Source organism: Trachypithecus francoisi, unplaced genomic scaffold (assembly GCF_009764315.1).
Source record: "Trachypithecus francoisi isolate TF-2019V2 unplaced genomic scaffold, Tfra_2.0 Lachesis_group0, whole genome shotgun sequence".
Lineage (NCBI taxonomy): Eukaryota > Metazoa > Chordata > Mammalia > Primates > Cercopithecidae > Trachypithecus > Trachypithecus francoisi.
Window position 1 is genome coordinate 53,259,597 of NW_022681453.1, and position 22,767 is coordinate 53,282,363.

General features: G+C 40.8%; 3 protein-coding genes across 19 annotated transcripts in view; 1 reads left to right on the top strand and 2 right to left on the bottom strand.

Annotated features, from left to right (window-relative positions):
• LOC117083204 (WAS/WASL-interacting protein family member 1-like) overlaps window positions 1-12,148 on the bottom strand; it is a 22,273-nt gene extending 10,125 nt beyond the window's left edge. The window contains exon 1 of the mRNA XM_033210561.1: window positions 11,414-12,148. Coding sequence (XP_033066452.1) covers window positions 11,463-11,834 — 372 coding nt within the window. The 5' untranslated portion in view covers window positions 11,835-12,148 and the 3' untranslated portion in view covers window positions 11,414-11,462. The remainder of the gene's footprint in view (window positions 1-11,413) is intronic.
• LOC117083202 lies at window positions 7,785-11,398 on the bottom strand. The gene is given in 2 exon segments (XM_033210560.1): window positions 7,785-10,912; window positions 10,914-11,398. Coding segments are annotated over 2 exon segments (747 nt in total). The 5' UTR covers window positions 11,199-11,398; the 3' UTR covers window positions 7,785-10,450.
• SETD5 (SET domain containing 5) overlaps window positions 11,605-22,767 on the top strand; it is an 83,313-nt gene continuing 72,150 nt past the window's right edge. For 13 of the 17 annotated variants that reach the window (XM_033210539.1, XM_033210536.1, XM_033210541.1 and 10 more), the window contains exon 1: window positions 11,815-11,947. The gene's annotated coding sequence lies outside the window, so the exon portion shown is untranslated. Of the gene's footprint in view, window positions 11,948-22,767 lie in introns of all 17 variants that reach the window. The other 4 variants (XM_033210555.1, XM_033210554.1, XM_033210549.1 and 1 more) reach the window with 2 other exon arrangements.

The following is a 22,767-nucleotide window of genomic DNA, read 5'->3' on the forward strand; positions in this document are numbered from 1 at the left end:
ATGGGCTATTAGCAGGATTCATAAGGCCTAGAGTTGAGTTATATGTGACATTGCTGCCTATTCATTATGTGACCTTGGGTTTTAACCTTCAAAGTGGGTCTCCCTGGACTAAAAGAATGTGAAAAGATGGGGAAAGGAATCTGTAATCTGAACATGGAATGACTGAGTTACAGACCAGACATTGTTATTGGGAATGAAAAAGTCAATATATTTGAGGGGAAAAAATGTAAACATTGAGAAAGATTTTACAAATCTAATTAGGGGAAGATAGTTATCTCCCAATACTAGAGTGTACCAGAGTGCTTTTAAGGGGAACATTTGGTTACCCTTATTTCTTTTAAAATGGCAGTTTAGGAAATTCTGCCCAGTAGGCCCAATGTCAGATAGGACTCAGGTCTCCAATGCAAAGACCAAAATGTTAAGTTGAAGACTGAAAATGGGAAGATTTGGAAATGTCTTTGGAACCTCAAGCACATTAAAGCTTGTAAGTACTTCATATTCATTAATAACCTAGGCATAGAAAAAAGATACCCTTATTTTCAAGCATAGCCTTTACAAGTTCATGTTAGATGTCAAGAAGTTTAGTGAGGAGTAAAAATCTATGAGGAAAAACACGAACCATTCTACTCTGGCAAAAGTTCAGGAGAAACACCATAGACAGACCTGTATACCAAATTTTAAAACATGTTGAATAATGTGAAAAAAAGTATCACACTATGAAAGGCTTTCCTGTCACCCCTTATACTTCTGTCTCAGGCCATCATGTTTGTTAATGAGTTACAGTGGTGAAGTTAAGGAAATCTGCTTCCTGTCATAGCATGCCCATTATCCCAGCCATACAGGTTTAATACCGGGATTCACTTTAACCCCATGAAGTCATTCAACAGGTACGTGAATATTTATACTTTGTGTGTTGTGCTAGAGTAGCAATTTCTTAAACTTTGTGGCCTCAGAGAATCCCTTCACATTCTTAAAGATTGAGGGCCCCAAATCACTTTACTAGTATTTTACCATATTAGTAAAATATTTAAATATTATAGCAACAAATGCATTAAAACATTTTTATTATATATTTTTTGAAATAGGTGCGTTGTTTTACATTTTGGCAATTCGGTTTCCCTAAATGTCTGACTTAAATAGAATACAACTAGATTTTTGTTTCTTTTGCATTCAATTGGTTACAATGTTACTTGCAGTTTTCTATAATCTCATGTATTATTCATTAGGAAAATATAGTTCACTGAGTTACGTAAATCTCCCAAATATTGGCCCATTTTACTGTATACTACCTAAAATGTCATTGGCTGGGCATGGTAGCTTAAACCTGTAATTCCAGCACTTTGGGAGGCCAAGGTGGATCACCTGAGGTCAGAAGTTCAAGACCACCCTGGCCAACATGGTGAAACTCCATCTCTACTAAAAATACAAAAATTAGTAGCCGGGCATGGTGGTACGTGCCTGTAGTCCCAGTTACGCAGGAGGCTGAGGCAGAGGTTGCAGTGAGCCAAGATCATGCCACTGCGCTCCAGCCTGGGTGACAGAGCAAGACTCTGTCTCAAAAAAAAAAAAAATCATACTCAGTATCACTGTCTCATGAAGTTTTGGGAAGCTGTCAACAAGTTCCTGATATTAGACACAAGTTTTCCCAAAATTCTGATTTTGACTCAGCATTTGGATTTTATCATTGAAAACAACTGCTGTCAGTTGTTAGGCTCCAAGGAAATAATAGGTAATTCAGCTTGCGTGAGTGCTTTTTCTTGAAACCACCATTTCAAAAAGTTATGTACTCAAGGGTTTAGATTTAACAAAATGTCACTGCTTTCACAAGGACATTCTTGAGTGAAACTGGTTTTCTTCTTTTGTGGGGGTTCCCACCACAAATGCATGGCAGTGAAGAACTTACAGTTTGATGCCACTGCCTCAGTTTGTGCCAAGGTGCCTGAAGTTTTACTTTTACCTACTGTTGTCTTATCACCACTTTTACAAATGTCAACATATAGTTTAGGATAAACCATGAGATTTTAAAAAGTTATTCTACACTTGCATTATTTCAGGACACGTGTTTGTTGCCAAGCTTTCACGTAAGAGTATCTTTAATTAGTTGATGCTGATGCCTGGCAAATACAAGCCAAGTAACAAGTCCAGACACATTCACGCACGCATCCATTTATAAGGTATAAGCACAGTCAGCCCTCCATATCCTCAGGTTCTGCATTTGCAGATTCAACCAAACTTGAAATATTTGAGAATATTTAATACAATAGTACAAATATAAATACACAATGTAACAACTATTTACATAGCATTCACATTGTATAAAAGTATCTAAAATCTGGAAATGATTTAAAGTATATGGGAGGATGTGTGTAAGTTGTATGCAGATACAGCGCCATTTTATATAAGGGACTTCAACATCCTTGGGTTTTGGTGTCCTCGGTGAACGGCCACCAAGGGTGGGGAAGTGGTGTCCTGAAACCAATCCCAAGGCAAGGGACAAATGTATATTTCTAGATGAGATATTAACTCAGAATTCATGTCTGCACACACATCTTTAATGACAAGTTGCTGTACCACTCAACAGTGGCACTACTGTGATCTTTTACTTACACTTCAGCCAGCAGAGATATTCAGCAATGTGAGATTTTTAAAGTTTCTCAGCTATTGTGTATGTTTCTAGAGTATAATAAAGTAACTTATCCTTTAAAATACTTAAGTAGTGTTTTCATTTCTAGCCTTAAAACCTGTTTTTTTGTTTTTACAGTAGTGGCATACCTGCATTAAAAAATACCTTACCAAAAAAAAAAAAAAAAAAACTCTGAATTAGTTTCAAAATGATGCCACAACATAGGTGGCACCAACACTATTCAAAATCATTCCATTCCCATCTCTAAAAAAATTTTTGGCCGGGCCGGGCGCGGTGGCTCAAGCCTGTAATCCCAGCACTTACGGGTGGATCACGAGGTCAGATCGAGACCATCCTGACTAACGCAGTGAAACCCCGTCTCTACTAAAAAAAACACAAAAAACTAGCCGGGCGAGGTGGCGGGCGCCTGTAGTCCCAGCTACTTGGGAGACTGAGGCAGGACAGTGGCGTAAACCCGGGAGGCGGAGCTTGCAGTGAGCTGAGATCCGGCCACTGCACTCCAGCCTGGGTGACAGAGAGAGACTCTGTCTCAAAGAAAAAAAAAAATTTTGGTCGGGTATGGCGGCTCACGCTTAACAACTCAACATTTTGGGAGGCAGGATCACTCAGGGCTAGGAGTTGAAGACTAGCCTGAGCAACATGGCAAGATCCTGTCTCAAAAAAAACTATTTAAAAAAAATTTTTTAAAGCCCACGCTTGGTGGTACATGCCTATAGTTCCAGCTATTCAGGAGGCTGAGGCAGGAATATCGCTTGAACCCAGGAGTTTCAGGCTGTAGACTATGATGGTACCTGTGAACAAACAGCCTGGGCAACACAGCAAGACCTCATCTCCAAAAAAAGACAAAAACTAAATTATTCTACTGCAGACATGATAAGGTAAGTATCTCCAAAGTAGAATGACAGGTTTCATATTTTCATTAGTTTGAGTCAGTCCTTCCAAATCAATCTTGTTTTTTATTAGTATACAGATGGTATAGCCGGTAAGTAAATGAGAAGCAGTCTTTTTAAGCCATTGATCCATTCTTAAATGAGTATTTTAGAATAAAGTTATTCTAAAGTTGTAAAATTTTTAAATTTGGATATTCTGGGAAAATATTTAAACCACTATTGCAAACAAAACAACAAAATGTACTTATGTTTATGCTTAGGCACACAGAAAACTACAGTATTTTAAAATAACTGTACAATATTGAGGTTGCAAAGATTACTGAAGGCATAACCTAAAAATTGAGTTGGTTTCTAAAAATGGGAAAAGGGGAAAAAAATAATTTCTAAAAACAAGTATGCATACCTAAACCTAACAACACCTTAGAAATTTCAAGTACAGCACCATTCATTAACATCAATGAGGATGTCATCACACATCATGCAGCCTCTGTACACTGTCAGAATAAACGAAAAAGGCAGGCATCTTGCTATCATGACAATAGTTTTGATCTCGCAGACCTCTCTGTGCTTAGGCAACGGATAAAGCCATAAGAACTGTCCTGCCCACAAGGAGCAACCTAAAGTAGGAAAAAAACAAAATTATACAATTATTATTTACAATTGTGAGAAGAGTTCTTGAAACATTCAGATGGAGGATAGTGTAGTAGGGGTGAGGGTATCAAGAAGGCTTCCTTGAGAAGTGATGTTTTGAGACCATTCTCTCTTCTCAATAACTGATAATTTAGTTCCTGAATCCTTTAACTTCCTTACCATTGTCACTCCAAAGCCAAATCTCATTACCTCATGTCTAGACTACTGTTAAGAGAACCAATTAAGTGGTCTCTATAGCCCTCAATTTATTGGTGTATCTATGGAAAAATTGCTCAAACTCTAAGCCTTAGTTTTCTACTCTGTAAAATGGGGTTTTATATATATAAGGAACATACTAAATACACAGGTATACCTCAGAAGCACTGCAGGCTCAATTCCAGAGCACTGCAATAAAGCGAATCTCATGAATTTGTTGTTTTCCCAGTGCATATAGTTAGTTATGGTTATACTATACCATAGTCTATTAAAAGTGTACAATAGCATTATGTGTAATTGATATACGTCACTGCCAAAAAAATGCTAACAATCTTTTTGCTGGTGGAGGGTCTTGCATCGATGTTAATGATGGCTACTGACTCATCAGGGTGGTGGTGGTGGTTGAAAATTGGGATAGCTGTGGCAATTTCTTAAAAGACAATGAAGTCTGCCACACTGACTTCCTTTCACAAGACTTCTCTGTAGCATGTGATGCTGTTTGATAGCATGACAGCATTTTACCCACAGTATTAACTTTTTTTTCCTTTTCCTTTTTTTTTTTTTTTTTTTGAGACTGAGTCTCGCTCTGTCGCCCAGGCTGGAGTGCAGTCAGCTCACTACAAGCTCCACCTCCTGGGTTCACACCATTCTCCTGCCTCAGCCTCCCGAGTAGCTGGGATTACAGGCATGTGCCACCACGCCCAGCTAATTTTTTGTATTTTTAGTAGAGACGGGGTTTCACCGTGTTAGCCAGGGTGGTCTCGATCTCCTGACCTCATGATCCACCCGTCTTGGCCTCCCAAAGTGCTGAGATTACAGGCATGAGCCACTGCGCCCGGCCTCCCTCTTTTAAAAAAAAAAAAAAGACAATCTCACTTTGTTGCCCAGGCTGGAGTGCAGTTGTGCCATCTTGGCTCACTGCAACCTCCTCCTCCTCCTCCCTGGTTCAAGAGATTCTCCTGCCTCAGCCTCCCAAGTAGCTGGGACTACAGGTGTGCACCACCACACCTGGCTAATTTTGGTAGAGATAGGGTTTCACCATGTTGGCTAGGCTGGTCTTTAACTCCTGACCTCAAGTGATCTACCAGCCTTGGCCTCCTAAACAGCTGGGATTGCAAGAGTGAGCAACCACACCCAGCCAGTAGAACTTATTTCAAAACTGAAGTCAACTCTGACACCCCGGCACTGCTTTATCAACTAGGTTTCTGTAATACCTAAATCCTTTATGGTCATTTTGACAATGTTCACAGCAACTTCACCAGTAGATTCCATCTCAAAAAAACCACTTTCTTTGCTCATCCCTAAGAAGCAACTCCTTATCCATTCAAATTTGATCGTGAGATTGCAGCAATTCAGTCACATCTTCAACACTCTACTTCCAATTCTAGTTCTCTTGCTATTTCCACATCTGCAGTACACAAAAGGCATTCAATAACTATTAGTTCATTTCTTCTACCGATGTCTCCATTAGCTTTTGCTTATAGTATGCACTACAGTATGTTACCATTATTTGTTATAAGTAGTACCTCATTATTACATTATTTGTAAGCAGTACCTGAAGGTCTGAGATTAGATTTTTAAATCAAGGTCAGTAAAAATAGAAAAGGCTATGAAGACTGTTGACTGAGTTTACCAGAATCCATACACTAGAGATGAGATTAGTTAGGTGATAAAATAACCATTCTATAAACATGATCTGAAACTATGTTACTGTTGTCAGCAGGAAAAGTCAATTTTACATACGTTTAAAAAAGAAAAAAAAAAAACCCAAAACTAGAAAACAAAAGGTGACAAAGTATCAGGACAAAAAAAAGGTCACTGATGACTGATCTCTAGGAAAAAAGCTGGAAAGCAGGATTACTAAATGTAACCATGACTAAGATAAAAATCAGAGGCAGAAAGTCTTTGTCACCAAGAAGATACACAGCATAACAGAAGCAGAAACAATTCATCGGGTTTAACCCTGATCTAGATAAAATGAAACTATTTGATTCAATACTAACACTTCTCTAATAATCCAATATATTATCCAATCTCAAGAAGAGTGAGTCATGGATAAGAAGTCTTCTTGAGATGTCCTCTAATATAAACTAATATGCCACTAAGAAAGCAACCTGCAAGTCCAGTACCAGACTTCTGTATTTGTGACCTAACAAGGTGCTCTACAATTAACCTAATAGTCAAACTAGAGTGTTGCAAACCAGAATTATATAATTATGCCAAACCTCCATTCACAAAAAATATATGGAAGTAACCTATCTAGTTTAAATTTTGCAAATCTAACACACACACACTAGCCCTCACAAAACTTTCACCAGCTTTCTCATGCAAGTACAAGTGTATAATATACTTAATAAATTTGTCTTACAAGGGTAAGACGTAGTATATAACTACTTGAAAAGGAGATAGGTAGCTGGTTAATTTAAACAAAAAGCCCAAGGAAGTAAAGCACAGGATAAGGATAACTGCAGTGGTTAGTACAGGAAACCCAAAGAAGAACTGAATGGTGGGATAGATGTATTCAGAGACCACGAGGCATCAGTTTCCTCTATGAATAGAATATTAGGAGACATAGATGAAATGTGACCCTGAAGTCTGTCCCAAAAAGTAGCCTTGTTTTTATGTTTTGTGAGCTTAACTATTACTGGAGAATCAATTTCACATATAAACCAACAAAACTAACATTTACTGAGCTCCCAGCTCTGTGCTTAGGCACTGAAAAACAAATCACTCTCCTTAAGGATTGCAATTAAGCAGGAGAAACACAAATAAAGTGAACTTCTCTTGTTCAAAAAAATGTATTTCAACATTCCTTTTAAAAGGAAAACCTGACCTGCAAGTTTCCAAAAATATTACCATTCCTCTTTGCCTCTCAAAATTCCCATTGTTGTTTTTTAGGAGGAAAAAAGTTCATTTGAGGAAAAATTGAGGGACACATACTGTACAATTGAGAAGAGTTTCTCTGAAATTGTGATCATTTTTGGCAGGTAAATAGGCGTATCGGAGTCAGCAAATGAACTTGAAAAGATACTGAATTATACTGCCTGCTCTATGGGGTTCCACCTTCCCCAAAAGAATTCACAATTTTTGGGTGGTCTGAGAATCTGCATTAAGAGAACTCTCAGCATACAGGAGGTTTGAAGACCGCTGACCTAAGGGTCTTATTTTCTAAAGAGAAACTTTAAAACGTATTTTTTAAATGTATTTTTAAAAGTATATTTAATGGCCCAGGGCGGTGGCTCCCGCCTGTAATCCCAGGACTTTGGGAAGCTTAGGCAGGAAGATCACTTGAGCCCAGGAGTTCTAACCTGCACAGCACAGCAAAACTCCATCTCTACAAACAAAAAAAAAAAAAAAAAAATAGCTGGGCATGGAAGCATGTGCCTGTAGTCCCAGCTACTCAGGAGGCTGAGGCAGGAGGATCACTTGAGCCCAGGAAGTCAAGGCTGCGTAAACCATGATTATACCACTGCAATCCAGACTGGGTGGCACTGACTCCGTCTCAAAAAAAAAAAAAGATAATTAAAATGTATAAGACGCTATATTAGCATATAAAAAGCATTTGGTGTTAAAATGTTGGTATTATAATTCCTCAGATAAAATTTACTTTGTGATTGTTTTCTGTAACTCAAGATATGATGCTTAGAGCTCCTCCAATCAAGTGTTTCCAAGAAGTAAAAACTGGACAGAAATTCAGGCTGGGCGCATTTATATCATACAGACCTATTCTTCATTTAAGTTCTGATATATTTAACTATGTAGCTCCTGTAACAGTTTAATGGAATCTCACCTCCCTAAAATTCATTATGCATTTTTTTTGAAATCCAAACTCTTTAACACTTGCTTTCACTGTTGTCCCAAGGCAGGCACATCTTTAAAAATGGTTTGTTAGACTTAGCTTTCTGCTAAATATATAAAAAATAAAATAAAACAAGCAGTTAAATAAAATTTAATGGGCCAGAGAGCTTCAGCTTTTATTTCCTTATTGCTCAGTATAAAGAAACAATCAATGTCCATGTATTCTGTAATCCACAGAATAAGTCTGGGGCTACAGCTACACTGTCCACAGCTGCAATTTAAATTAGATAAAATTCAGTTCTTCAGTCATGCCAGCCACTTTTCCAATGCTCAAGATGAATAAAATGTCAAACCATAAATACATTTACATGTCGCTCACTTACTTAGGGTTGGCTAGACATCAGAGTATACTAGGAGCTCAGGAGTACAAGACACAAGACACTGTTCCTTCAAAAAGCTCAGAATAGTTAAGACAGTTTAAATCAGCAATGACAACAACCCGAGAAGTACTATGAGCCACGCAGTACAAACTGCTCAGGAGTCGGGAGAAAACGGCTTTTTTAATAGGGGAGTTTGGCTCATAGAACAAGAGACCACGGAAGGCATGACCAAAGGGGAGATGACATTTGAATCTGCAGGATTAAAAGCAGCAAGGGTAGCATTCCAGAAAGAACCACCCCACAAAGATATATGACAATGTCTATGATTTGGGTAACTGCAATTCATTCCATGTGACTTCAGGAGAGAGGTCATGTTTGTGCGTGTAATATGTGGAAAATAGTGAAAAATGAAAAAGCTGTTAAATTGAGGTAAGTCTATCCGGGGACTTATGCATCACACTCATGAGAACAGAATTCATCCTGTAAACCAGGGGTGTCCAATCTTTTGGCTTCCCTGGGCCACACAAAGGATAGCTGATGAGAAAAAAAGAAAAAAAAAAAAACACCACCACCAAAAAACAAAACAAAAACACCCCGCAAACAAATCTAACATTTTAAGAAAGTTTACAAATTTGTCTTGGGCTGCATTCAAAGCTGTCCTGGGTCCCATGCACCCCGCGGGTTAGACAACTTGCTGTAAACAGTACAAGCCAGTAATGGAGTTTCATCTGTCATTTTCATGCTCTATCTTCCTTTAGGACAATCATTCTAACAAGATGTAAGATGGATCAGAAGATAACACTAAAGACAGAGACAGCAATTTGGAAGCTATCACACAGGCACCTGAGCTCAGTTACTAACTGTTGAGAACAGAAATGAAGGGATGCCTCCAAAGGTATTTAGAGGAAGAGAAAGGGAGATGTTGCCTAACCTCAGGTCCAATTCTCTGTAAAGAAGTAGTCAAGATCACCTGGACTGTGAAGAGGGTCAGGGATAGAATCCCAGCTAAGGAAAAAGGATAAAATGAAAATCCAGGTAAACACTTAAAGAACGAGAACTAGGGAGGAATAAAAGCACTGCTGGGTAAGAGTAAAGCCCCAGCTCAAGCCTTAATTTGTGGTGGAACCAATCTGTCTGGTTTCGTGAGTCACCAGGCTACCCAAGATCAAGAGAGGGAGAAAGCTAGTGCTACCTATGTCTGAATACTGGATGAGCAAGTACAACAAATGGAAAATAGGATCAGGTATGAGTGAGAGTTGCTAAGATGCCTGGTAGGGATGCAAAGGGGGAGAGAGACTGGGGGGAGAGGTGGAGGCAGGGAAGCACTGGTTTCTCAAAGGCTAAAATTTTTCTATTAAGATTTAATCTGATGCTACACTTTGGGAGTGCAGCAAGGGTCCCAAATGGTGTAAAACTCAGGTGATCAAGCTTTACGTCTATCTCTAGAAAAATACTCCAAAAATGATCATAAGTAGTGATAATCTGCAGTCTAGTTGCATAAAATCAGCCCCAGGTGAATCACTAGGCTCCATTTCCCTACCCCACCCTTATTACAATAACCTCGACACCAACTCAAGTCCGTGGGAAGATAACCAATCCGACTCGCCCCTCAAATCTCACACCTGCTCACTCCCCTGCAGGGCAACGCCCAGGCACCAAGTTAGCCCCTTAAGCCTAGGCAAAAGAATCCCGCCCATAATCGAGAAGCGACTCGACATGGAGGCGATGACGAGATCACGCGGGCGAGGACAGGAGGGAGGGCTTCTTCCAGGCCCAGGGCGGTCCTTACAAGACGGGAGGCAGCAGAGAACTCCCATAAAGGTATTGCGGCACTCCCCTCCCCCTGCCCAGAAGGGTGCGGCCTTTTCTCCGCCTCCTCCACCGCAGCTCCCTCAGGATTGCAGCTCGCGCCGGTTTTTGGAGAACATGCGCCTCCCACCCACAAACCAGCCGGACCGACCCCCGCTCCTCCCCAACCCCCAAGAGTGCCTGTAGCATGTCGGGCTTGTCTTGCCCTTCAGGCGGTGGGAACCCGGGGCGGAGCCGCCACCGTCGCAATCCAGAAGTCTCGGCCGGCAGCCCGCCCCCGCTTCCAGCGCGCGCTTCCTGCCACGTTGCGCAGGGGCGCGGGGCCAGACACTGCGGCGCTGGGCCTCAGGGAGGACCTTACCAACGCCCGCCTCCCCGCCACCCCTGCGCCCCGCGCAGTGGTTTCGCTCATGCGAGACTCGAGCCAGTAGCAAAGGCCCGCTCCCACAGCATCGGCAGCCAATCAAGTGTCGAAGGCAAGCAGGCGGCGGGTAAACCGACTCCCCCGAAGGAAGGGGAGGGTGGAAGGACGCCCGCGCCAGAGCCCAGTTTCACTGACCCTCCCCTCAAGCCGCGGGAGGCCGGCCGCGCCCGCACACCCAGCATCACCCCACCCCACCTACCTACCCGCCCCACCCAGGGGGCATCGCGAGCGTCACTAGGCGGCTGCGCACTCCCGACTCTGTAACTGACAGGCACTTTACTCCAACCAGAATACGCCATTTGTGTTTTCACACACGGCGGGAGGAGAAATGGCCAATCAGCGACAAGCGGCAAGCCGGAAGCGCTCCTCCCTCTGCGAGAGCAATGGCTCCGTCCGGTTTCGAGCATTTTCCGCTCCCTTCTCCCTCCCCCTCCGGTTGCCGCAGGGCGGGCCTCCCTCCCGCCTGCATCCAACCATCCCTTTCCCTCCCGAGGTAACAAACATTATGTTCCCGACTTCCCACGGGAAAGGCAACCCCCGCAAGCCACCAGACGGTCACCCCAGCCACCCATCCCCCCCAGTACACCGCACCTCCCTTTCCACCAGAGTTCCGCTCCCCTACCTAGCCGAGGCTCTCTGAGGAGCCGGAGCCCCAGAGCACAGCCTCTTCTCTAGGCGGCCCCAGCGGCTTCCGCTGATTGGCGGCGAGTGGGCCAATGGGTGCGGGGCGGTGGGCGGAGAGGCCAATGGCGCGGCGGGAGGGGGCGTGTCCCGGGTGCCCCTGGCGCCGGCGCTGGGAATCCCCGTGCGGTCAGTGGCGTTTCCGCTCGGGCAGCGGGCTGAGTGAGCTGCCGCCGCCGCCGCCGCTGCCGGGGGAGGGGCGGCCGCCGCCCGCCTGCGCTCAGAGACTCACGCAGCCCCAGTCCCGCCAGTCCGCCAACACAGTAGTGCCGGCCCCCCTCTTTCCCTGGCCCTCCCCCCTCCCCGCCTTTGGCTCGCTCCGCCTTTCTGCCCCCCACCCCCACCTCACGGGTACGGGCCATTCCCGGCCAGGAAACGCCGTGGCGCCGCGTTGGGCCTAACTCGAGTCCTGCCGCCTCCCGGGAGTGCCGTGCGCCGCAGCCCGGGCCTAGGCCCTGGCAGCGCCTGGGACAAGGTAAGGGTCCGACAGAAAAGAGACCGAACCTCACGATCGGGCCCCAGGGGTGGGAAGGGTCACCTCCTCCGTCTCCCCGCGCTCGCTCTCCTTGGGTCGTGGGCCTGGCCCTCCCCAAGCTCTTAGCAGGAGGATGCTGCCCCTTCTCATCCCCCTCGCCGCCTCGCACACACCGTTGCAGCACCCCATTTTCCCAGGGAGAGAGGCCCCGTCTAACCTAGGCGACCCAACTCCCCTTTTAATGTCTTTCCTGGGTCAGGACGCTTCCCCTCCCCCCACGCCTCTTCACCCCCTTTCCTGGGAACTGCCTACTCTACGTTTACCTTTGCCTTGAGGAGAGGCCTCTCGCTGCCCTCCGCTCGAAATACACAGGCATACTTTTTTTCTCTCCCGGATCCCCCACTCCCTACCCCCCTTCTCGCGGCCTTGTGACAGACAACTCTGATCGCTCTGGGGGCCGCAATCTCCCCTCCGTAATCTTCCTGGACGCCTTCCCTCTCGTTTTCTGGCTTCCCACCTCAGATGGCTGCTTCCGAAAGGCATTACCTTCGCCACCCCCACCACACGTTCTCTGGCTCCCCGTGGCGTGTGCCCCAGCGTGTCTGAGATAGCCTCATTGAATGTGTAGGGTTCGAGCCTGGAGTTGAGCCAGATTGTGTCGTTTTACTTGCCTTGGGCGTGGAGAGCGATCTTGTGAGAATATCTTCAAAGGCAGAAAATTTTACCCTTTATGAATTCTGTTTTCCTCTGCTTGTAAGTCGGGAATGTAAAGAGGAGGGTAGGAAAGAGCTCTGGTTCAAGTAGGTAAATCGCGTGAGAGGGAAAGTTTAACTGTTGGGAAAGCCCCTTCTATGCTAATTGATTCTATAGAGCCCTTGCATGTCTCACTTATTGGGCGTCAGTGGTCTTTCTCTTGGATACGGATGCTGCAGCCAGCTCTTCTCGTCTGGGTCAGGGGTGCGTGTATGACCTGCATTTTCTGCTTTCTCATGTTACTTGTGCAATGTATTCACCAGTAACTCATTTCTTTCCCAGACCTCTGGGTTCCACTGGGCTTTGTCTATATTTAAGTTCATTTCTCCAGTTTCCTTCGTGCACATAGGTACTGAACGAATCCCCAAGTTCTCTGCTAATTCCCTTCATCACTTGACTAAACAAGTTGTTTTTAGATGACATATTTGTGACCAAGGTCATATTTACATTTCTTTGTTGGGCAGATGTTACATAGCTATACTTGTGATTGGGGAGGATCCAGCTGAGTGGAGTGTGCTGAGCTTTTCAGGAGAGTGTGTACTCTCTCTTTGAAATTATTTTTTGGTTGTTAATTTTATTATTATTGTTTTTAGGTCACAGAAAGTTGTAAATGGTAATTTTAGATGTGTGGGATCTGAGTTAGGACTAAAGCAGAGAATACTCACATAAGCAGAGGTTTCTGGACTCCATGGAGAACATAGGGCATTTTTTTTCTATTGGATTTCTTCCAGTTTTCTCAGGATCATTAGTTCTCTTCTGTAGCCAAAAATTCTGGCCTGTTATGGGATTAGAGTCTTTAAGGTTTACTCAGACGGGCATTATGTGTAGAAAAATGAATTATGCCCTTTGGTAGGACATGACACAAGGCTCTGTTTCTAGCTGCAAATTTAAATTAGACTGTAGAGTGCTTGGGAAATTGGCTTGCAAAAGACCAAAGCTTAATCTTCACTTCTAAACTGCTGGCTTAATTAAAATGGATATTTAGAATTTGGTAAATGTTGATTTTTCTAATAAAAGGCTTTGGTTTAAAAGGGTGACCTTAGGATTGTTTCTTTCTAAAAGCATAATTCCAGCCCTTCTGGCATGGAGCACTGGTTCAAAAAAAAAAAAAAAAAGTGTGTGTAAGGAGTGGGGGTGGGGTAAAGAGAAGGTTGTTCCTTTGGGTTGGATCACAGGGGTGAGTATACAAGGCAGCAGCAGCTGCTGGCTCTGGAGCTCTGGTTGCTACGTGAGAAGCTTGAGTAGTGCTGGCTGCTGTCTCCAGGGAAGGACAGCAGTGCAGCGTCCATTAAATGCTGCTGGCTGCAGGGAGCAGCACTTAGGCGATGGCTGCTTCAGGACTAAGAAGAAACCTTGCTTTTCTGAGAATTTTCACTGCTGAGCTGGTTTGCTTTTTATTGATGGGGAGATGGGAATTAGCAATTCATAACCTCCTACCCATTTATGGGTATTGGCATCTGGAAACTGGATCATAAAGACTTTCTTTTTTTGTTTGATTTGGTTTTTGTTTTTTGGCAGATATTTGTTTTTTATCTAGATATTTGTGCTTGGACAGGACTATAAGTTCCATTAGAGTTTTAATTTTTGAATCAGTTAAAAAACCCAAGTAATAATTTTAAGGATCTTTCTGATAACCACAATGGGAAGAAAATAACAGGAATCTTTTTCCTGCAACTGACATATCATGTTTTCCTCCATCTCTTTAATCATAGAATCAATTCTTATTATTTTGTTATGTGTCTCCTTTCTATTAGACCATATTTACCTTATAGATGATTTGCTTAACATTTTACTAAGCTTGGACTCTTAAACTCTAAAAAGAGGTGCCATTTTGGAGTGGTTTCTAAATAAATATTTCTTCTTAATTTGTGTATTAGTAATAAACTTCTCCGGATTAGATATTTTCTTTGGAGTTTGACTTATAAGATTGATTCATTATATACTTGTTGGGTATAGCCTTCTGACATCACAAATATATGTCTTTGGCCGTAATCCATCTGAAATGTAGGACACACCAGAAGAAATATGCAGAAATCGAGTAAGTCTAGTTCAGGATACCAAGAAGATGGCCTCTGAGCCCCTTAGGTGATCTCCCCTCCCCCACAACTCTTGAACATTAGGATGATCTCTGATTAAGCAAAACAATCTGAGCGTGGAAAAGCTTGAAGGAGAACCACCACCACCAATTATATGCAATACTGGACATATGCGTATGTGCTGTTTTTCTCTCCCAAAACTCATGTATCTATACTTTTTTCTCCTCAGAATTTTGATTTGTTCATTTTTGTGTAAATGTACTTAAATCTCATAAACATCTATAATTTGTAGTATGACTCTGGCATTTGTGGCAGAGAACCAAAAAGAATGGAAATGAGTTCTGTCATTCACAAATGTGGCTCACGTTGTTTTCCCAGTAATAAAAGCAGACCAATGAAACAGAACCTTTAATGGATACTATTTTAGGAGGTTCCAATTCTTACTACTATCACATAGATAAGATGCAATAGCAGATGAATATGATTTCATGTATACTGGCTGTTTGACATACTTAGGGTTTAAGATAAAAATGTCTGTAGTTTTTTACTATGTGGCTTAAGTTGCCATATAAAATAATTGCTCTTTCACTCGAATTTCCTGTTGTTTGGAACCTTTTGTGCTCTTGATATAATCATTTTCTAGAGGATCATACAGGGCCTTTTTATAGAAGGATTTACTTAAGTAATATCCTTGAAAACTTTTTTATATCTTTTGATACTGTTTTCTGTCCAGGTACTGACTTTCTGAAATTATTCTGGCTTTTCTGGGGAGAATGACTATTTCGTTTTTACCTTTGAATGGGGAAACAATAAAGTGCAAAGTACAAATTTGCTGATCATTACTTTTGCTTTATCCTCTCCCTATTGAAATAACTTATGAAAAATTAGGCCGTAGTTAACAGCAGTCAATGACTATTGAATACATTTTATCAGAGGGGAACTGGATCATGAATAAAATAACATTTTAAAAATAATTTTTGGCTGAACTCTGGTGATTCATCAGTTTAATTTGAAGTTAGATCTAGCAGTGAATTTTATTTATAAAAATTGTATTTCAAGTGTTGAAAACTGGAACTTCTTGATAGTATATTTTGTTTGAGGCATAAAACTTTGTGCAAAATGTGTAATGTATATTTAGTAATATAATTGGTAGTCATTTATAATTAAAAACGTTTTTTCAAAGGTACTCTTTAGAAAATAAGTGTAATGTACCTATGATGGGCAGGGATTGGTACCATTCCTTATTGCCAAAAATTCCAAAATATGTGGTAAAGTGATTGATTTCTCTTGTGGTTGGGATTCTGGGAAGTTCATGAAAGATGGAGAGAATACAGTTTCCTTCACTTACCTGTATACATTTTGTTAAGTCTTAGGAAAACTGTTTTATTGTATCTTTATGAATTGCATAAGATACCCAGTAACTTTGAGGGGAGGTGCTGTTAGAAAGCATTACGTTGGAGAATTCCCTTACCCTGGGACAAAATGCGTTCAGAGTCTTTAACACTTAGTGAAGGGAACTCTGGGATATAATAAACAAACAATGAAGGTAAGCTCAGTCTGCTTTATATATGCCCTACTGAGCAAGGAATTTGTAATCCCATCGTGCCTCACTCGGTTATTCCATCATATTGATTTTGTTTGCTGAATACCTGAGGGAATACCTTACTTAATGTAAGGTCACATTAAGTATGTTTGATATGAAGACAGGAAAGGAATTTTCTGCTTCTTGGAATAATGTCTTAGTATTTTTAAAACACTAATTTTTTATATCAGGGCAGTTTTGCCTGATGCTCATGTCTGTTGCTTTGGTTGGGCTGCTGCTTTCTCTTCTGTGCTCTTCTGGATTCCTTGTGGTATAATGATTCCCAGAGCTTTCATGGCAATTTGAAGTATTAAGAAGCATTGCCTTAGCCATGTTAGTTACGTGTACACTTTTGGCCTATGTTATGAATCACAAAAAGCGGTAGCTATAGGAATGTATACAGAATAGATTTCTGTCTGGGGAATCAAGTTTTTGATTTGTGCTACCTAATGGAGGGAAAAATGCTGAATTTCTTGCTGCTCTGTTTGAGAAATAAATGGAAGCATGGGAGGAGCCAGAGACCTCTGCAGCAGGATTTGGTCTAAGTAGAAAAGGAAGATTTTTGTTTCAAATTGCCAGCTGCTTATGTCAGACTGACTCCCTTATTAGGCCTCCAGTAGGCCTGTCAATATGGCCAAACAGCTAGATAAGTGCGGGGCAGGACAAAGGGCTCTTTGCACAGCAGGGAGGCAATGTTGGTGGGGGAGGGGCAGGAGGTAGGAAAGGCAGGAGGAGGAGGTTCTTTTCCCTGGGAGATTATTCAGTTTGGCATACAATTAAAGAAATCATTTTTAGTTCCCACTCAAGCATTGAATTTTTGCCAGCCACATACTGTTAACCCCAAATTTGATACGTTTCAGAATATTTTGTAGGGATCCATTCTCACCAAGGAAAAATTAAAAAAAATAAATCTCTGTATAGGTTAAAATAAAATAAATCCCACCCTCTGCACCCTCCTAAGTACAGGTCACCTCCCGAGTAGACCCGATCTAGAGCTGAATTCTCATTAAGAAATGGGAAAGAATAAATCTTTTTTATCTATCTGAATAAAAACACATTGTAATACAATGTGTTTGTTTGGGTTGGGATTGAACCTGAACATGTAGAATAATTTGTTTCCCTTTATGAAATAGTTGCATGTCGTTGTCTACAATTTTATTTCATTAAGATGGAGAGCACCTTACAGCATTCATGTGTTGGGTTGCCATCATGTAAAATGCTAACTGAAGAAAGGCTACTTTTTATTTCAGCCTCATCCTTAGTTCCTGGAGAACCTGATATTCCCTGGAGATTACTCACTCACCCCACCTTTTGGTTTAGGCAACCTCCTTTGATACATTTATGCTCAGCTCCCATGCAAGTGGGATGGTTGCATCCAGTTTATTAGACTTAATATGAATCATAGAGTTGGAAAAGATCTGTCGGTTATCTGGTCCTTTAAAACAAAATCATAATGAAATATTTTGAAATTTGGGTCCCTGTTGAAGTTTTCATTAAAATGTTAAAGGATCGGTGTTGTGAACAACGTTTTTAGTTACTTTTAAAATAAATGTTTTGTGCCAGTTCTTTTTTTAAAAATAAAGAATTTCATTTATAGGCAAATTAGCTGGCAATTATTTGCATTGTGATAGAATTTCTCTTTTATGAAGAAGTATATGACAAGGTTTTTCAAAATGCTTAATGTATTTTAAGAGACTTTAATTTTTAGAAATATTTAGTTTGAGGCTGGGCGCGGTGGTTCGAGCCTGTAATCTCAGCACTTTGGGAGGCCGAGACGGGCAGATTACTAGGTCAGGAGATCGAGACCATCCTGGCTAACACGGTGAAACCCCGTCTCTACTAAAAAATACAAAAAAGTAGCCGGGCGAGGTGGTGCACTCCAGCCTGGGCGACAGAGCGAGACTCCGTCTCAAAAAAAAAAAAAAAGAAATATTTGGTTTGAACAGTTTTCCAAGAGCACATCTGTTGCTTGGGTTGAGGTACCACCTATACTGCAATGTTACTAAACTGGCCTTAAAGTTTTCCCTTCTGTCTATACTGCATGCAACAATAAAGGGAACTGGAATGCTAATTTCCATTTATGGATTAGCAAAAGACATGTTTTAACCAGTTAATAACCAAAAAACTGCCTTTAATACACATAATATTAAGCAAGCCTGACCAAGTTTTGTGTTACTTCTCTCTGTTAAAGAAAACTGGATGTGTTACTACTTAACATTATATTGTTATGTGTAATGGTCTTGGCAGTAATTATATAGTATTTTGACCTAAAAAAAGAAATTTTTAGTAATTATTATTGCAATTAGTTAGAAGTTTCTCATCAGTAAGATAGCAACAGCATTAACACAAAATGTAGTGAGCTGTATTTTATATTACTACAGAAATTGAGGGTAGTCATTTCTTCCCTTTATAATTTATTCACATGGATTATTTCCATAAATTTGTGGGACTAAAATAGAAGTCATCTAGTCAAGCCCCAGTCTCCATACTAGACAGTTTTCTCTGCGTGTGCTATGACCCAAATTGCCAGTATTAAACATCCTTTACACCCTCCCTCCTCCCAGATAATTAGAAATTTCTTCAGTGTAGCTTCCATTGCTCCTATTACCTGGATCTTGCTAGAGGACCTAAGAAGTTCCTGGCAAAAGTGAAAGAGTAAGGGACCATATTTTGATTCCAAAGGTTTTGATAACTGTTAGGGCTCCCCAAACAGCTAATCTCATTTTCACTAAGACTTACCCAGCAGAGGGCTAGAATGGAGGTGAAACACAAGCACTATACCTCATCTTGCCTGTGCAGCTGCTCCACCTTATTTCCTGCTATTATTATCTCACAACGCCTCTTCCCAGCAAAAAGAAACTAGGACAAAGGGGGAAAATTGGATGGGCTAATTATGCTTAGGTTGTGGGCTTGTTTATATGTACTTAAATACAAAGCTAATTTGCCACATTCTTAAAAGTCTCTAGTGATAGAGATTTTATAACTTCTGTATCTTCTTTCTTTCCTGATAAACCATTTCAGATTCTCAGCCTGTCGGAAAGAAAGGTTTTAAGCATACTTAATTTTCGTTGGCCGTTCACACAGTCATTATTACCACCAGATGCCACTGTATTATTAGCTTGAAGAAAGGTGGACTGTCTTCTGTAGATAATATCTGCAATTTGTATTGGAAAATACTAATTTGTGTAAATCTGATTTATGACTAAAATAAGGCTACAAAATTAGACCTCTATGTATGTTTACCCTATTACCTTCATGGGGATGAAATTAATTAGCTCTTTGAATATAAATTTTTCATGTTTCAGAGTTCTTTTTTCAAGCTGCATAATTTATGTTCTTCAAGCCATTTTTATCCCATACCACCCCCACAAAGGGGGAAATTTTATTTTTTATTTTTATTGTCTTTCAATGGTGAAATTTTCCCCTCCCCGTTCCTGAAATGTGAAGACTCAAATAAAACTCAGTAATCTAGTAAGGTATATGCATTGCTGAATATAGTTAAGACGATTGTTTCATCATTCTTAGATATTGTGATCTGGTTTGAATCTGGCTTCCAGTATCATGTTAGCATATTTAATACTGTTGACATGTTAATTTTAATACATGCCCTGGTAGATCTCCTTGCTTTCATTTGTGCCACTTGTTTGTCATTTTGTATGAGAGGGGTTTTTGTTGTTGGATTTTCTCCCCCATCTTCGTGTCCTGTTAACGTTCTTTGGCTTATGTTTCAAAAATTCTGTTTCCTACCACCAACCTCTGTACATGCCACAACACATACAATTTGTACTTTCACAGCTTCTGTGAAGGAGGATGATCTGCAGTTAATAATCAACTGTTTGGGTATTCTTGGTATCCAAGGAAGGTTTTACTTAGAAGGAAGAACCTGGAAGGACCTGTTGGCAATTAGACTACTTCTGCGTTTATTTTACATTTTTCCTTATTGACTTAGGCTGTTGAGAGTTGACTTGTTTTATAAGAGAAACCAGATTGACAGAGGAGAGCCCCAATCAGGTAGAGTTATTTTAAAAAGAAATGTGTTTATTATGTTAACATTTGGGGTAGAATCTAAAGGGAATATTTTTTAAAAACTTTCAGTTCTAAAGACAAAAGAGTTTAACCTAAAACAGAACAAAGAGAAGGGCCTTTGAAGCAATATGATGGATTACATGCTGAATGTAGCATTAGAATGTTGTATGAAAGCATAAATTTTTATTTTCTCAATTTCTGTGATACAAACTACTACGCCCATGGAAGTATGCCTTTATGCCCACATTCTGAAATATATTCGGTAGAATGCCTTAAAAAAGAATAGATCTGAGGAAAATGTAAGAGCAAGTCTAAAATTTTGAAGTCCTTTTTAAAATGTTATTTTTTCCTAGACAAATTTAGTGTTATTCGTGGCAAATAGAACTTTAATGTTGTAACTCAGTAATAGAACAAAATAAGGGTGGGTTTATGTGTCCATGCACATTTTAGGATGGAGCTAAAAATTATAGGGTCTACATACCAAATTGTTACACATTTTAATATTTGGGCTACTTCTATTGAAAAAGTTTACCCAATATTTAAAAACCTTTAAAAACAAAGTGGCATAAAATATTCACATATAAATCAGGTAGCCACTTTATTGGTGGCCTATTATGTAAGTGTACTATAGCCAGATATTTACTGTTAATCCAAAAATGTGAAGATTACGCTAACATCATATATAGATCTCAGAAGTTCCTGTAGCCAGCCAGCCAGCCAGGCCTGGCGGCTCACATTTGTAATCCCAGCACTTTGTGAGGCCAAGGCAGGCAGATCATCTTAGGTCAGGTGTTTGAGACCAGCCTGACTAACATGGTGAAACGCCATCTCTACTAAAAACACAAAAATTAGCTGGGCATGGTGGTGTGAGCTTGTAATCCCAGCTGCTTGGGAGGTTTAGGCATAAGAATTGCTTGACCCTGGGAGGCAGAGGCTGCAGTGGGCCAAGATTGCACCACTGCATTCCAGCCTGGGAGACAGAGCAAGACTGTGTCTCAAATAAATAAAAAATAAAGAAGTTACTGTAGCCATACCACTCTTACTAGGCCATGTGTGGAGTCCCAGGGGAAGACATGTATTTTTAGAGAAGGAAGACTCTAGGTAGGTGTAACCTTCCTCTTAAACAGTTTATCATGAACAGTAGTATGAAAAGGAATGGCTGGAAGTTTGCAATAGTACACTGAGCAGCAAGAGAAATAAACATATCCCACTTAATGAAATGACCATGCCAGCCAAGGGAGATGGAAAACAATTTTTTTAATAGCACACTTCATTTTTTTTAAAACACTTCAATACTAGGAATATGTTTCCATGGCAGATAGTTACCCCAAAGGATTATGTCAAATATCTCTGGTGAAAATTAATTTTAAAATTAATCTTTTGGCTGGGTATGGTGGCTCATGCCTGTAATCCCAGCACTTTGGGAGGCCAAGGCAGGCAGATCACCTGAGGTCCGGAGTTCGAGACCAGCCGGACCAACAAGGAAAAACCCCATCTCTACTAAAAATAGAAAATTAGCCGGGTATGGTGGCGCATACATGTAATCCCAGCTGCTCGGGAGGCTGAGGCAGGAGAATCTCTTGATCCCAGGTGGCAGGATTGCAGTGAGCTGAGATTGCACCATTGCACTCCAGACTGGGCAACAAGAGTGAAACTGTGTCTCAAAAAAAAAAAAAAAAATTAATCTTTTATAGATAGTGACCATATGTTTTACTTTCTTTGGGATAGTCCTGGTTTATACCTGCTGTCCTAGCATAATTAGTAATAGCACCCCTTTCACTCTCAAAAATGTCTCCATTTGGACCATAATTTATATACTCGCCATAATTACAGAGGATTATGAGACTTTTAGTCGCTACTTAGCAACCTAGCTTTTCTTGATAGAGCTCTTCTGATTCTGGAGTTTCCTGTGCTGCAGTTTATCTGTTGACCTCTCTGAACCCCCATTTCCAAATCAGCAGTTTTTAGAATGTCTTTTTTCTTTTCCCATTAGTTGGTAGTAAGGGAAGGGGTAGGTATAGATTTGATTAATTTTTTATTATTAAAAAATCCAAATACTACAAAATAGAAAAATAGACTCCCTTTGGAGTTTATTAAACTGTTAGTTTAAAAGTTTCCATTTGACCAGGATAAGGTCCATACATTGCAATTGATTGATAAGTTTGAGTCTTTATAGATTCTCTCTGTTTTTTCCGTGTAGGATTCTTGTTGAAGAAATTGATTCTTTTATAGAGTTCCTACTCTGGATTTTGAAGGTTGGATAATCATTTAACACATTCCTGTATTAAACAACCTCCCCCCACCTGTATTTCATGTAAATTAGTGATAGATTGCAAGCATATTTTATAATAGTACTGTGTATTTCCATTAAGAGTTACATAATGTCTTCTTGTCTATGTAATGTTAAGCAGCTGTTGTTATTC